This window comes from Cygnus atratus, chromosome 9, assembly GCF_013377495.2.
Source record: "Cygnus atratus isolate AKBS03 ecotype Queensland, Australia chromosome 9, CAtr_DNAZoo_HiC_assembly, whole genome shotgun sequence".
Lineage (NCBI taxonomy): Eukaryota > Metazoa > Chordata > Aves > Anseriformes > Anatidae > Cygnus > Cygnus atratus.
This window is the reverse complement of record NC_066370.1, coordinates 21,161,664-21,178,050: the sequence shown is the minus strand read 5'-3', so window position 1 is coordinate 21,178,050 and position 16,387 is coordinate 21,161,664. Positions and strand designations below refer to the sequence as shown.

General features: G+C 41.2%; 1 protein-coding gene across 3 annotated transcripts in view; it reads left to right on the top strand.

The window, feature by feature from the left end:
* FNDC3B (fibronectin type III domain containing 3B) overlaps positions 1-16,387 on the top strand; it is a 185,338-nt gene that overhangs the window by 125,467 nt on the left and 43,484 nt on the right. For all 3 annotated transcript variants that reach the window (XM_035557360.2, XM_035557361.2, XM_035557362.2), the window contains 7 exons: positions 7,670-7,794; positions 10,341-10,515; positions 11,181-11,267; positions 13,897-14,035; positions 14,642-14,713; positions 15,210-15,328; positions 16,138-16,243. In XM_035557360.2, the coding sequence (XP_035413253.1) occupies positions 7,670-7,794; positions 10,341-10,515; positions 11,181-11,267; positions 13,897-14,035; positions 14,642-14,713; positions 15,210-15,328; positions 16,138-16,243 (823 nt within the window). The remainder of the gene's footprint in view (positions 1-7,669; positions 7,795-10,340; positions 10,516-11,180; positions 11,268-13,896; positions 14,036-14,641; positions 14,714-15,209; positions 15,329-16,137; positions 16,244-16,387) is intronic.

The window sequence follows — 16,387 nt, the reverse complement described above, 5'->3', positions numbered from 1 at the left end:
TTTACAAGGATTTTCTGAGTAAAGAAAAATAATTAAATACAGGGGAAACTAAGAAGTAGGAAAATGAAATCCTGGTGGCATTAGGTAAAAAGTTGGGAGGGTAAAAGGGACAGTGGGGGGAATACTTCTCGTTCAGCGTGTTTTGTGCAGAGACAGTACTCTGCTTCTGTACTCTTGAAATTTAACTTTTTGTTGCTTGTTTGGTGTGCTTAATTTGTTAATTAGGAGTACTTATTATTACTTGCTTTGTGACGTGTCTTAGAAGTCTGTTCATGATCACATTCTCCTGGATGCGAAGTGCAGAATAACACTGTTTCTGCCTCAATGGAGATAAGGCACGATCGTGCAGCCCTTTGTGCAGAAAATGTATTCAGGGTTAAAATAACGGTGCCCTCTACGCAGTGGCAATTAGTCTTCTTACAGACAAACAGGGAAGTAAGTTCTATCTCCCGATGATCTTACACTGTTAGTGAGTATCATGCTGTTGGGGAAGGTGCCAAAAGCCAGATGTGAAGTGTTACTTGCTGGAGAGGTAGGTTCTAGTTGTGAGTCCTCCCTCCTTCCCCTAATTCCTTTATGCCTCCTTTCCATTGCACAAGACATATTTCTGCAGAAAGCATGAGTCAGTGATTATCATCTTTAAAGGAAAAAATGTGTTGGGTGGCAAAAGGCTTGGGTAACATGTTAAGAAAAAATAAAATAAAATGCGATGAGTCAGGAAATGAAGAGTGTGAAAGGGTGTTTCGTTGTACAGTCTGAGAAACATATCTTGGGGTTTTTAATATTCTAAAAATAATATTCTAAAGGGAATAGTGTATTATGAATTGTTTTCCATCATTTCTCTAGTAACATGTTCCCAGATCATTCTGCTACATTTGACATTTGGAACCGTTCACTGTGCAAACATTTACTGTATGTACTGTCACAGCAAGTGGGACTTCCATGATGAGAAACCCTCTGAACTGAACTAAAATTAAACAATAATTTCAGAATGGCTTGCTGCCCCTCTCTGCATAACGGATGGGGAAGGGTTGTCAGTGAAGAAGAAAAAATGATGGAGTGTGAGGTCCGGGAAAGGAAATAAAATAACATTTCTCCAAAAGGATGGGCCAGGATAATTCCATTATACCTTCTGTGACATCTTGGATCTGCAGTTTTGATCCCTTGCAAGGCTTCCATTAACTGGGAAGCCATGGGAACATAACAGCACAGAGGAATGAAGTAGTGGAAACACAAGGATGATTCCAGCCTGCAAAGGGAAGGGAAGCAACAGGTTTGTCAGAAGGACCAACAACAGCAATAATACAGTGCACATACTCTCAATGTTAATTTTGTCCATGTGGCACCTAGTCGTAATTTTTGATACCTGTAAGAGAATCCTACAATACTTTTGTCTTTTAAACTTTTTAATACCAAATATATATATCTAGAAAGAACGATCATGTCTATTTTCTTTCACAGAGCAAAAGCTGCTTTTTTTAGGCTAGCTCATGTACCAATGGCAAAAAAAAAGAAGCAAACCTGATTGCCTTAGTTGCAAACCTGATTGCCTGATTTGCCTCTTTTGATTACTTTTTCTCAGTAACAATCCTGAAATCTGAGATCCCAGTGGATAGCTAGCCCGCACAGATGAAAAAATGACAGCCCAATGTCATCTCCAGTGGTTTGACGTGCCTCCTGACAGTGATGTGCTTGTCCAGTTGTGAGACAGTTAAGACCACAGGTGTAGCTCATCTGAAAACAATTTTTACTCTGATATGAGAGAGAAATGCAATTTTGAGTTGCTGATAAAGTTTGATGTTAAGACTTGTTAATGAAAACATCTGAAAATGCAGCTGGGTGTGCCACAGGGCTCTTTTTGCAGGGGCCTGAGCTACCAGCTCGGTGAGATGGGCAAGCTGCTCTGCACATCTTTCCAAGTTGTGTCTCTGATGCAGTGACGTGAACTCCCAAAGTTACAGCACCCACGTACAGAAGATAATTTGCTTGTTAGGTCCTGTACCCTGTCACTGAGCCACGTAAACGCCACATAAGCAAAACCACTGACTTTGTTACAATGCCCCACTGTGTCCTGGTGAAATCAAGAAATAAATACGTGGGGGAAGAAGAGAACGCACACCAGGCAACAGCGAAAGCTCTGCCAGAGCTCAGCTAGAGCAACATTCATTAGCTACGGGGCACAGAATAAAATATAAACACAGGAAAATTGCTGATGAGAAGGAAATTAAAATGTGACAGCAAAGTAGAGAGGGTTTTGCATGACTGAAGAACAAGAAATCTATCCACTAATAAAGCTAGAGTCTTAGTAAAGTGGAGTCGTTTCATGATGGGGGGAGGATGAGAGTGAGCCATGAAAAACCCTCACCGCACATGTCCTGGGATCCGCACTGAAAGGCTTCACCCCCAGTCTATAGAGACAAAACGCGTGTCAGACACGGGAGGTGAGGGGAGCGGGAGCAGCAGTGGGGTGAGCGAGCAGGGCCCTGTGCCCCCAGGACTGGTCCCTGTGCCCCAGCTCCCACCAGGGACGGGCCGTGTCCGGCTGGGGTGGTTCGAGCCCTGCAGCCTGCCACGTGCAGCATCTCAGGCCTCACGTCTTGCCGAGGCAGTTAAAGCTGTGGTTTATAGCATCGGAAATGCAGCCAGGAGTGTAGATGGCATCGCTCCCCTATGCAAAAAATAAACTGTTGCTGTAAGATGATAGCAGAAGCGTCACGTTGTTTTATAGGCCTAGGATTAGGTGGGGCTGTAAATTGCAGCAAGAGGACAGCATCTAATCCCTCCTGCAGCTGCCAGACCCTCCAGGGCTGCGGCACCACGTTCCAGCTCGGCACTGGGGCATCTGCCTGGGACCGCGGGTGCCGCGCTCCTCGGCGAGCCTCGTGCAGGGAGGTGTTTGGAGCAGGCTTTTACTTACTGCAGTTTGCTGATGCAGTGCTCTCCCTGTGCTCTGGCTTAGCTGTCTGTTCCCGTACACGTTTCAGAAATCTTCTTTTACGCCACTGTGTTTTAGTAGGATGAGCTTTAGATGAAACATAAATGAATTGCTTTTGTTTCTTCGTTGGAATTAGGTTTGTTGTTTCCTGACCTACTTTCAGGAAGAGAATGCTGTACTGCTTAATACATCGTTGGGCTGGTCCTGCCCGAATTCCTCTGGTTCTTACGTTTAGTTCTAATTTTTTTTAATTTTTTATTTTTCCTGACCTGCAGACTGGAAAATAGAGCAGTAGATGGACAAAGCTAATCCTGCTATTTCACCTTTTTCCCTCCCAGTTTGGATTAATTTGTTCATATGGACTGTTACTCAGAACAGGCAAATACTTTCTCAGCGCTGACACAGGTCTTTGAGTTATCATTGTAATGCTTCGCTAATAAATTGATAACTTTATGCTGGAATTGATCGTTCAGGGTAAGCAAAAGGCTGATCTCAACAAGTTATGTTAAAAACATACCTAACCGAAAGCATCGCTGTAGCAGGGCTGATGCTTTCTCCTGATGCCAGCGTTCATCAAACTCAGTAAACTGTAACTGCAGTGAGAAATGCCTCTGGCAGTGCTGTAAGAATCAGGCCTTTGTTGCTAATTAGATGTGAAATGATCATTCTGTGATTAAGTGGTAGTAAATAAATGTTTCTCTTGTGCATATGGGTAGTGGTAGTATCCTATTCATTCTCCATGGGGAAGTGGAGGACTGTTCCTGAGCCAGAGACAAGGACATCTCTCATGCAGTGTGCGATGCTGCTGTAATTCTGATCCCCAAAGCGTTGTGATTTAGTTGGCACAGAACAGAGACAGGTACAGTACCAAGCGATTTAATGATTTGTTGATGAGGAGTTGATTATTAACTTTATATACAGATAAATGGAGATCATTTTATTCTACCAAAAAGTTTTAAATTTCACGAGGTAATTAGCTAGCAGAGGTGTACGAGTTTATACCAGCTGACCCTCTGGTCCGTGCATCTCAATGATGATCCACCAGAATTTGGGTACACAGCTTCACTCTCGTGCTTGGGCTTGCGTTTGTTCACCTTCCTGCCCTCTGGGTCTGTTTTGTGCCTGTGTCACTGCTATTACGCATGCCAGAGGAGAGTCTTGGATAAAATCATTTTTTACACACGTATTTGAGGGATGTTTCCTAAGTCCTGTGCTGTTTTCTAAACGCTTGTATATACAGAAAATTCAGCCCCTCGCAGAAGAGCCTGTATAATAAATGCATTGCAGAGATATTAGGGTGAGTCTGTAATAACCATTGACAGTTTGCATTGCAGCCTCGTGCCAGACTGAGGATCAGTCTGTTGCTTTTTATTGCCAGTGTGAACCAAACACAGAAGGTAACGCTAGCGTGGCCTGGAACAGATTGGTACCGTGCCTCCTAGTTGCAGAGCTGCTGCTGGCAGCTTTTGTTCAGTATTTTGCTTTGAGGTCTTGGGAAGGACTGTGCCCTGTTCCTACATCCACTCTACCGGCAGTGGCTCATCCATCTTTTGTGTTTACTGTGTCTGCTGCAGGGAATGCAGTCAACAAAACCCGTATAAATTCTCATAGCCGTTATCTCAGTAAACTCTGAGCTCCCCAAGAAACTTCAGCACCCTGTTTTAATTAAGTATGTAGCTTTAAATAGAGCTGAAATAGTGGCAAAACTTTTAAATTTGTGTTAATATGTTGTATTATGGTAGCATGCAAATTCTAATGGAACTGAATTGTTCTGGTTTCCTCGGACAGGCCCTGCTGACCAGCACATTATGGGATGGCGTTGTGAAGAACAGGGAACATAGGCTGGAGAAAGCAGAGCTAGTGAAGAAGTCAGCCAGTGTCTGCTCTCCCTCTGAAATCTGTGGATTAGAAATATTTGCGGAAATGATACAGTATATTTTAAGCAACTTAAGAAACATTATTGAGAGGATTAAAACTTGGATGCTGAGCATACAAAGAATAGGAGAAGGATTCTGGGAAAGCTGCAAGGCTCTTGGGTGCCAGCCAGTACCAGCCTGCCAGTTGTGCTTGTCTATAATTATGCCAGCATTAGAGCTTTCATAAATCTTGGGAGGGAAGGAGCGGAGAGACTATTTCCAGACTATTAATGCCAGGATAATTAGAAATATCGGCCAGCCTCTCCAATTAGCGCCAATAGAAGGCAAAATACCAGCCAGTCTGAGTGATTTGAATACCAGTCAGTCTCTGAGCGAGTCTGGGGAATGTACAGTACCAGGTCTAGAGGAAAAATGTATACGAAATCAGAATTTTTACTACTATAAGGTTGAAGATAACTTTAGTGTTTGGCAGTCTTTGTAAAGTTTTAACCCACCAGTTTGTCAAACTGGGGTTTCTGTGGTCCACTGCTCTCAGTTCAGGCGTTGTGCTACAGGTGAGACTTCCCTTTTTAGCCAGACACCAGTGTACATCTGTTTGTTTAATCACAGGCTTAGCGTTTGGTCGCTCTACTTTTCTAGGAGAAAAAGCAGAGGGAAATGATGGAAAAAAAGTACACTCGTAAGCATAAAAACAGGGAAGTCAGGATGATTTTAAACAGTTAAACAAAATCTGAATCTGCAGAAGTTTGCATAGGAAAAAAAATCCATTCTTAGTAGTCCTGCATTGATTGATGGATATTTTAAACAGGTTATCACTGAGCTAGGAAACACTGAGACCTCTTACTTCTGCTGAAAATAATTTTTATCATGTAACTGTATATCTAGGGATTTAGATTTGAAAAAGTGCTCTCACGCGGGACTTTGGCTTTAGGATTCACGATTTTCTTCCAGTTCCACCCCTTAATTTAGTTGATCTGTACTGTAATGTTGCAGCCAGAGCAGGTGGGTGCAGTTGAGGAAGATTGTGGGTAAAACCAAGTTGTAGAATAAGTGTGGAATAGCACTGGGGAAATAAAAGTAAGTTACGGTTGTTTACCAGTGTGCTAAACGTCCCTTTAGTGTCTCCAAACGGTTGTGCAGTGCTGGAGGTCTGCACGATTGTTTCTAGTTTGGTAAACACGTTTCAGAGATTTACTACAAACATTTTATGGACTTCTTGCTTCTGTGTTGCAATCCGAATGAAAAGAGGTGGGAATTGATAGAGGCTGGAGAATGATGTCAGTGCAAAATGTCTGTCCCACTCAGGCATTTTGGAAATCTTCAGTGATGAAGTAATGTATCGAGCATGGAAGAACAGTGCATGGAAAGAAAGAGCCCAAGGAGGAGGTTGGGACGTTTGGAAGTTAACTGCAAGGAGAGATGCCTGTATTCTTAATTTTCCTGATAGTTTGCTTGTGTCTAGAAACATTGAGTCTTCTGTCAAGCTGGTGTATTATAGCCTGTGAAAGGCGTAGTCTTCTCTATGGGCAGGTGTTAATTTTGCCAAGGTAAAATAAAAATCAAAACCTGTAGAGGCAGGTGCCAGGTATACAAATGGCACGGCGCAGCTCTTGGCACGTCTCTGCAACTTCCTCAGAGGTATCCGTGCACCGGTTCGAGCACATGGTGGTGTTCTGATAGGTTTCTCCTCTGGTGGGCTTTCGGGGACTTTGTGATGTTATTGTGCAATGGTTTTGCATTCAGATTTTGAAATTAAAACTGTTTAAACTGTGTCATCTCAGGTAGGTGTTACTTGTATGGAATTGAGCAGTCTGGGCCCTTTGTCAGCACTCAGTGCTGAAGGACCCCAAAACCACTATTTCCCATGTGTGAGGGGGTGTGGGTGGGGTGAGACCAGCTGCTCTTTGACATTTTTGAGACTGTCCTGCAGCAACTCACCTTTGGTTTTATCCTAGCCCACATCTAGTTGGGTGGGATCGAAAAGGTTTTTGTTTTATTTTAAACGAGGAGGGGGATTTTTGAATGTCCCTGTCCTCAGCTGTCCTGGCTTGTACTTGATGTGCCTTAGGAAGTACTTGAGCCGTAGTTTTCTCAAGACCATCTCATGCTGCTGCCCCGTCTTGGCTTTGTCAGGGCTCGTAGTAGCTCCGGGTCAGACGAATGCGAAGCTCCCACAAACTGTACCTTTGTCATCCAACTTCCTCAACGAGGTGTCGTGCTTCCCAGCAAATCCTCTCTGCCATCACACGCTGCATGCCCAGAACAGCAGGTGTGTGTCCAGCCCCGCACTGTTCAGTATCAGTTCAATCTCTGCTGCCCTTGGGACACGCATCCGAGCGGTCTGCGGGACAGGGTGAAGGCTGTGCCCGTGCTCACCCGTCCCTGGAGCAGCGGGAGTTGGCCGCGGGCTGGACGGCGGGCAGCGAGAGCCCTCTTGTGGGATGAAGTGTTTTTGAAGGGCTTGTAGGGCTTACGTGGAATTTGGCGTGCAGAGGGTAGCACTCGAGAAACGTTGGTTGCAGGGTTCCTGTGAGCGGGTCGATTCACAGATGAATTTCACACCTAACTTAGACATTTCTTCGTTAGTGAACAGGATAAATCAGATTTCAAATATAATGACAAGCTGTAAATACATCTCATGGAGGTAAGAATCTGGAAAGAGGAGGAATCTGACAGACTGATTGTGTTAGGTATTATTTTAGGTAATGTAGCAATACTGTCAGCAACGTTAGAGTTTTGTTTGCACAGTCCCTGTGTGAAAGCATCTAATTCTAATATCATTTAACTGTTCTTCGTAGGATAAGAAACGTCTGGTTTTGTTTCAAAGCTATCTAATTATAGATGGTTCTCTTTCTAGGGAAAAAGGAACAGTGGTTTCAGAGAGTGTTACTTTGGAAGCCAGAAGCATTGCAAGCTGACAAAGCTTTGTCCAGCTTTGGGTTACACCTTCCGATTAGCAGCTCAGAATGACATCGGTACTAGGTAAGTTATCCCAGGATGCACACTTCATTGACAAAAATTGGTAGTTGAAGAGTTTAACTTGCAATATGACAGTGTAAAGAGGGACTTCTGATTTTTTTTTTTTTTCCCTCTTTAAGGTTTTGGGTTAAATATCTGATGTTTGATCTATTATTAACACTTTAATGTATGTCACACCTTCTCCGGTGGTATCATTCACCCCCAGGGAATTGCCATGTACCTTCAGAGTGATGAGGTTGGTCGAAGCAGATAGACTCCTTTTGAGGTGTTAAATGGTGTTTCGTGGTCTATTTCTTACACAAAAAGAATACATCTTTTATGTGAAATTCCCACTAGGGACCTCTGCGAACCAAGAAAAACAAGCAAGAGGAAGTTGAGTTACAGATTTTGAAAGGAATCTTGATGTATTTATTTTTCTATTTTAAAGCAAAGCCCTTCTGTCTTTTTTCAGCAGTACAGTCCTTTCCTTCTACAGGAGGACTGGCAGGGCTGGCTGACGGGGTGGGAAAGAAGTGGGTAAGAACCAGGACTGAGAGGGGATGGGCACACTCAAGGGCCCTGCAAGATGGGTTTCAGATTCTGCTTTTTTGCCTGTGCACAGATGCGTTTAAGTGAAGGTGATGAGAAATCAGGCTTATTCCAGTTCTCAAGGACCTCCTGGGGAGCATTGGGCTAAAACACTGCCCAGCAAGGACCAGAGCATGCCCAAGATACGTCCTGGTGAGGGGCTGCGTGCCTCTGGAGGACAGTAGGCGAGAAAGAGTTTGGCTGTGAAGAAGCTAAACATCCAGTGCTTTTGTATACTAGTTTATTGTCCTTCTTAGCTAAACAGGATCTAATAATTGTTACTAGAAGGAAAGAAAAAGAAAAACAACTAGTCTATAATGATGTGCTTTGCTGAGGAAGATTGCTGTATCGTTCCGTCTTCTGAAACACAAAACTCCTAGTGATATATAACTTTTAAAAGTTAATCGGTGTCCCTCTGCGATGTTCCTTTTACCAGTTTCTTTCAAGATCACCTCCCTCCCGGCTTAAATAGTCCATGAACTGTGGAGGGACTTGAGCTGGAGCTGCCAAGTGTAAATGGAAAGGCACTGCCAGATGGTGGTGTCTCTGCAAAGTTCCCAGCTTTGGAATCTCTTCTCTTTGCCAGATTCTAGATTTTTAAAAAATATTTTTGGGCATGCTGCACGACTTCCTCCCCCCTCCCCCCCCCCCTTTTTTTTTTCTGTTATATTCTCTTTTTTTTATCAGGCTATTGAAGAGGGATTGGACTAACAAGTATATTCATGGTCAGCTGCTGTGTGTTAATCTACAAGATAAGCACCAACAGCACATGGCTTGTTTTTTATAGAGAGTACTCAAAATTATGACATGCTAATGTCATCTAACACTTCATATTTTAAGATGGTGTTGGTTGGTTGTAATGCTTGTGGATTTATCATTTGAGATGATTTTTTCTTGTTTGGGTGCTGGTTACAGGTGTTTTGTTTTTTGTTTCAACACTCATACATCTGTTGTTTTTGACAAAGACACACAAAAAGGAGATAGAGCTCTTTGTGTGCATTAAATTCATGTGATGGCTTTGTTAAGAAACAAAATACCTTTGTACTTTGGACACAGATCTGAAAATCGCAAGAACGTTGCACTCAATTGAGAGTTCTGATGATGTGCTCCTGAAAATTCACCGAAATCTAGCTGTTTTAAATTTTGTTCTCAAATTTCCATTGTACATTGTATAGTCTGCCTGGGGTCTTAGGAGAACTCTTCCCACACTTGTTCAACACAACTGCCTGTTGTGTTTCAAGGCATTGTGTGCTGGGATTTAGACAAGATGAGAGCATGCATCTCTTCTGCTGCAGATGTTCTCTTTCTTTGCAACCTGAGCTGTGTGAAAGAATGACTTTATGCTCAGCTTTGAATGCAAAGAAATTTGGGCAGGGAAGGTCAGAATAGAGCAGATCCAGCCTGGAGTGTTGGAAGGTATCCATGCCTGCACCAAACAGCTCCTACGTGATGCTGAGCATGTGTGGTCATGACTGGATAGATTTTTCCTGCTTTCTTTGGAGGGGAATGTCTGAAGCAGTGGGGACTAGATTTGCTAAAGCACTTGGCCTTCAGGGCTGTAGCTTGAATAGAAATTGTATTCTGAGTGTATAAAAGGTAGAAATAAAATTCTACATGTAAAATTCAACATCTAAAAGTTGAGAAGTTGGACATAATTTGCTATGTTTTATTTTCCTTTTGTTAAATTAGATTTTCCTCTACTTCACAGTTAATAGTAAGTTAATATTTCTGAGGCAATCTATTATTTTCCCAATATTATTGCAATGAAATCCATAAAAATGACTGTGAGGACACTTATAATCCTGCATTTATTTCTATTTTTAGGTCTGGCATTTCCTTAACTTTGTGTGCTCATCTTTTCCACTTGGGTATATTAACGTTGGCTAGATTTTTTTGAAAATACAAACATACATATATGTATATATGAAAACACCGTGTTTTTCTTTTAAAATATTCCTCTCTCCTTCTCTGTTCTTGTACAGTGGGTACAGCCAGGAGGTGGTATGCTATACTGCAGGTAACATTCCTCAGACTCCTTCTGCACCAAGGCTTGTTCGAGCTGGTGTTACGTGGGTTGCATTGCAATGGAATAAAGTAGAAGGATGTACACCAGAGGAAGTGATTTCCTACACCTTGGAAATTCAAGAAGAAGATAATGTAAGTGCTGTGTTACTATGAAGTGTACTGAGTGGCTCAAATTGAGTTTCCATTTATTAATCCAAGTTTATTGAAAATATTGTGGATTGCTATTTTGGAGGGCCATTCCAGTTAATATTTTTGTAAAGGTTATGTGAGGACTCTTAAAACTTTATGTAACAGAAAAAACATTTTAATAGAATGCCTTTTAGGAGTACTCAGTACTTGGCAGGGCAGAGATGTGTGGTTTGTTCAGCTTCACAGTAGAATTTTGAATCCTTAGCTTAAGAAGTAGCTAAAATTCTTAGCTAAAAGTCTGTGTTGTCATCCATGATTCATTTACAAAGCTTCACAGGAGTCCATAACCTATAGGGCAGTTTATCCTCCATGTTCTGCTGAGTGGTGTGCTTGCTTTCTGTAAGCATCTGTCACTTTTATTCTTCTTAAAACATGTTAAAGTGTTGTTACTGCTTTTAAGCTTATTTTACAGCAAGATTGTGTTATTCAGGTTGGTTGCACCATCCTTCTAGAAGAAATGTTATTGTGACCTAGTAGCTTAAAAAAAAAAAAGCAAGCAAACCAAAAACAAACACAAAATTCACTCAACTATGAAGCCCCTTTGATACAATATATTCTAGCTGCACACTAATACAGAGAGCATTTACTGGATTTTTTTTTCTCTCTAGGATAGCGTGTTTCACCCAAAGTACACTGGAGAGGAGCAAGCCTGTACTGTGAAGAATCTCAGAAGAAGCACACAGTATAAATTCAGGGTAAAATCTTCTTTTTGTCACTGCATAGTATTTTCCGTGTTGGATGTATTTTTTTCCAGGCAGTGTAGGGACCCTTTATTACTACCTGCAAAACTGAGCCATCAAAACCAAATTCTCCCTGTGACATAAGGCATTATTTTATATGAACACCTGATGGATGAACCCAATCAATCCATGAGCTGCCGCAGGTGTGGGGCCGGGAGCCAAGGGCTGCTCCACAAGATGGCGTTCGGCTGCACCGCCCCGAGCGCTGCCTGCCCACCAGGGCCTGCCACGAGCTGTCTCCTCCAGATTGTGTGCTCCTTTGCGGGCTGGAAGACCTTGTAAAGTTGCATGAGCTACCTCAGGAATTGGAAAGCTGGTGCAGCGTTGTGGAGAGATGATGTCTTTTAATTCAGTGTTGTGGAAGCTCTGATGGTTGTGTGAGGGACGGGATGGTTAAGTGCTTTTCTGTGGTGCTGCTTGCAAATTAAAAATGAATTTTTCACAGCTGGGTTGGTGATGGATGGAACTGGGCTTCCTCCTTGTGTCACCGGCTAGGAGCACAACTGTAATCTGATAGTAGTGAGACCTTCCCTCGTTGCACGCAGACCATCATTAGTGAGCTGTGGAACTTGGGAGAAGATCCCCAAAACTGTAAAACCAAAACCCCCAAACAGTAGTATCACAGCAGTGTTTTAAAACCAGCAGTAGGGACTATACGGCTAATTCAAGGCTTGTCTTTGAGCCTGGGCAAAATAGTTGGTTGACTAGTATGGAGCTTTGGGTAATAGAGACGAATTTCTTGTAGGGGGATTTCTTTTATGCAAATGAGTCTCCATGTTAGGGAGGAGACATCCTGCTAACAATTTTGATCAAAATGAAGGTTGGTTCGTTACAGTGACAATGGAAGTGTAATACACCTTTGTGAAGGGATTTGTTCAGTATCACATGAGGGTTTGGCACAAGGGGGAAAGTGGTACAAAGCACGTGAAAAGGTGCAGAAATTTCAGTCTCCCAAGTGTTTGAATTGTCATCTTCACCAATTGGGAATCGCCAATGACTGTTTCTAGTGAAGTTCCACGAAAAACAGTGCTGGTGTATACTGTGTTGTAATATTATCGGTGACCTAGAAGCAAAGTGCCATTTTTATTTGTAGTAAGAAGATGAGAGACTCTAGTTTGGGGAAGCAGGGGCTCTGAAAAAGCATTGCAAATTCCAGCTGAAGAATCAGGTTAATATGAATTTTCAGCTCCCACTGGGCCAGTGCAGAATTTAGCTATATGAATAAGGGAAATTATAAGTTAAAAATAAGTTGTATTACATTTATATTTCAAACTGTTCCCCTGGAGCTGTTACTGAGATATTTGTCTAACATATGTATCTGGTGTTCATGGTAGGATGTCCTAAATTGGAGAACAGTCAGAGAAGAGCCAAGAGATGATTAAATAATTAGAAAACAAGGCAATAAAAAAAATAAAGATGCCAGGAAGAGTAGGGTAGCAGGTCAGTAAGGATGTCCACAGTGGAGGAAACTTTCATAACCAGCTTTTCAGTTTAGCAGACCAAAAGTGTAAGACTTCTATAAGCAGAAAATTATGAGCCAGGCAAATTCAGTGAGAAACACAGGGTTGGTGATAATTTTGAATTCTTGTCTGCTGACAGTTTTTCTTATTCGGATCATATAAAGATGTAAAGCCATACCTTTTAGAAAAATAAGAAATAGCCATAAGAAAAACCTACACAGGAGTTGATACTGTCTTTGGCTTCTTTAAAGCAAGCATATGGGCTGGAGAACCTCAGTTAATTTTTTGGCTTTAAAAACTACAAATTGTTTTCCCCAGAAGCCTCTGTTAGAAGAGGGGATAGAAATGACCATCCTGAGGATAGCAGAGCTTCCCAAGTGGAAAAGTTCCTGCTAGCTTATATTTACTCTTAGCAATTACAATAAATATTTTATTACTCACTTCCTTGGCAGCAGACTCGTCCCAGAGACTATTCTGAGCTAATATAGCTCTCAACAGCCACAAAGCGTTAGACCATTTGGGGTTTCTTCCTGATCTGCTCCGTCTCCTGGCCAGGTCCTCGTGTCTTCTCGTAGCTTAGCACCATTCTCACTGAAGTCAGCAGAAGGTATTCTTGAGTAGAGACAAAAGATTTGGCTGAGCAAGTTTCCTTTGTGCACATCCTGACAGTTTTGGTGACTGTCGATTATGCCTTTCTTGTTTGCCTGTCGTACTACTTGGGGTTTTAATTATGCGATTACTGATAGCCTGAAAGAATTTGTTTTAAATAGCAGTTTATACCTCCAAAACAAAAATAGCACAGTTGTTGTTATCTTCATCTTCAGTGAGTAAATAACTTCGAGTTGCCATGTGATTCTTCTTTGTTGCTGTTGAGAGAAAAACAGTAATGCTGTTATCTTAAACTTACGTGGTGGTAGAGGGTGGTGGAGAAATCAATGTGGTTTCTAAAGAAACAGTGTTGACAATCAGATTGCTGTTATTAAAATCCCACACGCTATTTTGGGAAGTGACATGCTTTCTAAGTTAATGATATTTGTGCAGTTACTAAGGGAAGTATTGTACAAAACTGTCAGAAAAAACGTCACAGTAAGCAATGTTAAATTTGTTGCATTTTTTTGTTTCAGCTGTTTGCTTCTAATGTGGAAGGAAAGAGTTCTCCAAGCGAAGTTTTGGTCTGTACAACAAGCCCAGACAGGCCAGGACCTCCAACCAGACCGATCATTAAAGGGCCAATAACATCTCACGGCTTTAGTGTGAAGTGGGGTAAGCAGGTTTAGTTTGTCATAGGAGGGCTTTGGGGGTCATAATGTTGAATATTGAATTCAAATAAAATTCTGTAAACGCATCTTACAACTTAGATATTTCATGCTGTTTGTAAGTCCACAAAGTTTAAAAAAAAAAATATCTGGAAGGCTGGACAGCTCAGTTGTTTGAATATTTTGAAGAATGTTTAAAAGCACTTAAGTTTTAAGAATCAGATTTCTTTCTTGTTTTTAATTAATTATCTTGGAGTTTTAATCAAGTGTGCACTCAGGCTTTTTGTCTTCCATTTCGTGTCCCATTGCGGATGGACGCTGCTTCCTTTATCACTGGGACAAACCTCCATACCACATCTTTTTCAGTGCTTTTACCATGCGTTTTATTTGTAGCATCTCTGAAATGTTAGCCAGCCACCTTATTCTGACTCATGCTGAGAACTAACTTCTGCTACCCACTTCTGCTATAAATTCATTGGTGTAGTTAGTGTGGGGGAGTTAGTTTGTGGAAGAGAAAGAGCAGATTCAAAAACAGTTTCTATATTCTTTTTTGTTCTATTTCACTCCTAATCTTGATTCACTAACTACTTGCCTTGGTTGTTGTTTTTTTCAGATCCTCCACAAGATAATGGTGGTTCAGAAATCCTAAAGTATCTATTGGAGATTTCTCAAGGAAGTCCGGAAGGTAAACTTGAAACAAGTTTTCTGCATTTTAATCCATGCTGGCTACTCTAAAGTACTGGCCCTTTAGGCCATTAGTATGCTAATACTGCAGATATGATTGAAACAGAGTTACATACTTGCAGCCTTAAAACTTGCAGGATTTCTGGGAGAGTTTTGGTTGTTGATTTTTTTATTTGTTTTATTTTTTTAAACAAGTATACTTGTTCTTCACGACAGGTGGAATTTTAGGTTATAGGGCTGAACTTATTACTCTATTTTATATTTTAATATATTTTAGAAATATATATTTGTGCGTATATGCAGTTCTATGTACATATTTCTCGGTGTGTCTGTGTATGTCCTGAAGCAGGAATAATATTCATAATATTATTAAAGCTAATGACTTTCCTGAAACAAATCATTCGTGAAAGACCACATTAAGGATTTTCTTTTCTCCTAGACAGTAGTAAACTTGTTGTATTGTACTGTTATAAACTTGGATATATCTAATTTTCTAGCAAATCAGTGGGAAGTGGCATATAGTGGATCAGCAACAGAATATACCTGTACTCACTTGAAACCAGGCACTTTGTATAAACTCCGGGCATGCTGTATCAGCACTGGCGGACACAGTCAGGTAAGTATCGTTTAACAGTAAGGGCTATTGGTTTTATATTTTTCAGAAATTTATCTACTATATATGGTAAATATTTTTTTTTAAAAGCAAGTTAATATATTTCCTGTAGCACAATAAAGCTACACTGATTGCTGTTAATCTTCTGTTGCAAGTTGGTGAATTTTTGAAGACTTCTATGTGCATCTGATGATTTTTTAGTCAAATTGCAATTCAGTGTGGTTTGCTTTCCTCAACCAATCTGTAAATGTTTACACTTAAGCTAGAAGAGACCATAATATTTGTGTGATCTGACCACTTGCTTGAGAAAGGCTACAGACTCTAATCTGTGTGAGTCTCTACTGACCAACACTGGTGGCTGAAGTTGTAGTAGGGGTAATCACCTTTCATGCGGCTGAATCGTTCTTTGTTTTTAGGTTCCATTTTCCAGCCACTGATTCCTTCCATTCCCTTCTTTGATTTAAAGTAATTTTATTACCTACATTTCTATTCCTAGTGCTGTGATTTTTTTTTGATTGAGCACGTTAGAGCTCAACACTGTTTTAGAAAAAAAGGAAAATGAGAATAAAGAGCCCCAAAAAATTAGCCAACGAAGTTTCTGTGCTACAATTTTGAGTATGCTACTGAAAGAAATCTCTTAATTGCATTTGCAAGAAACACGCTTGATAGCATCTTCTATCCTTTATTGTTTATGTAAACAACTGATAAATGGCTGTTGTAGAACATAGTTTCTTTGTCACTTTTTAATCATGACTGATTTCATAGGCACTAATTGTACCACAGAGCTAACTTCAGCTCCTCTTCTCTTCCAGTGTTCTGAAAGTTTACCTGTCCGTACGCTAAGTGTTGCACCGGGCCACTGCCGGCCACCAAGAGTTTTAGGGAAGCCAAAGCACAAAGAAGTTCAGCTACAATGGGGTAAGCCACTGGAGCATGTCACTGTTAAACAGCTTGGAGAATTTGGGGTGACATTTAAATCCTGTTTCAAACAAACACAACTCATTGGATACCAGTAATTTTGTAAAGAACTTGGGCCATGGACATGACACTAAATGGTCAAAA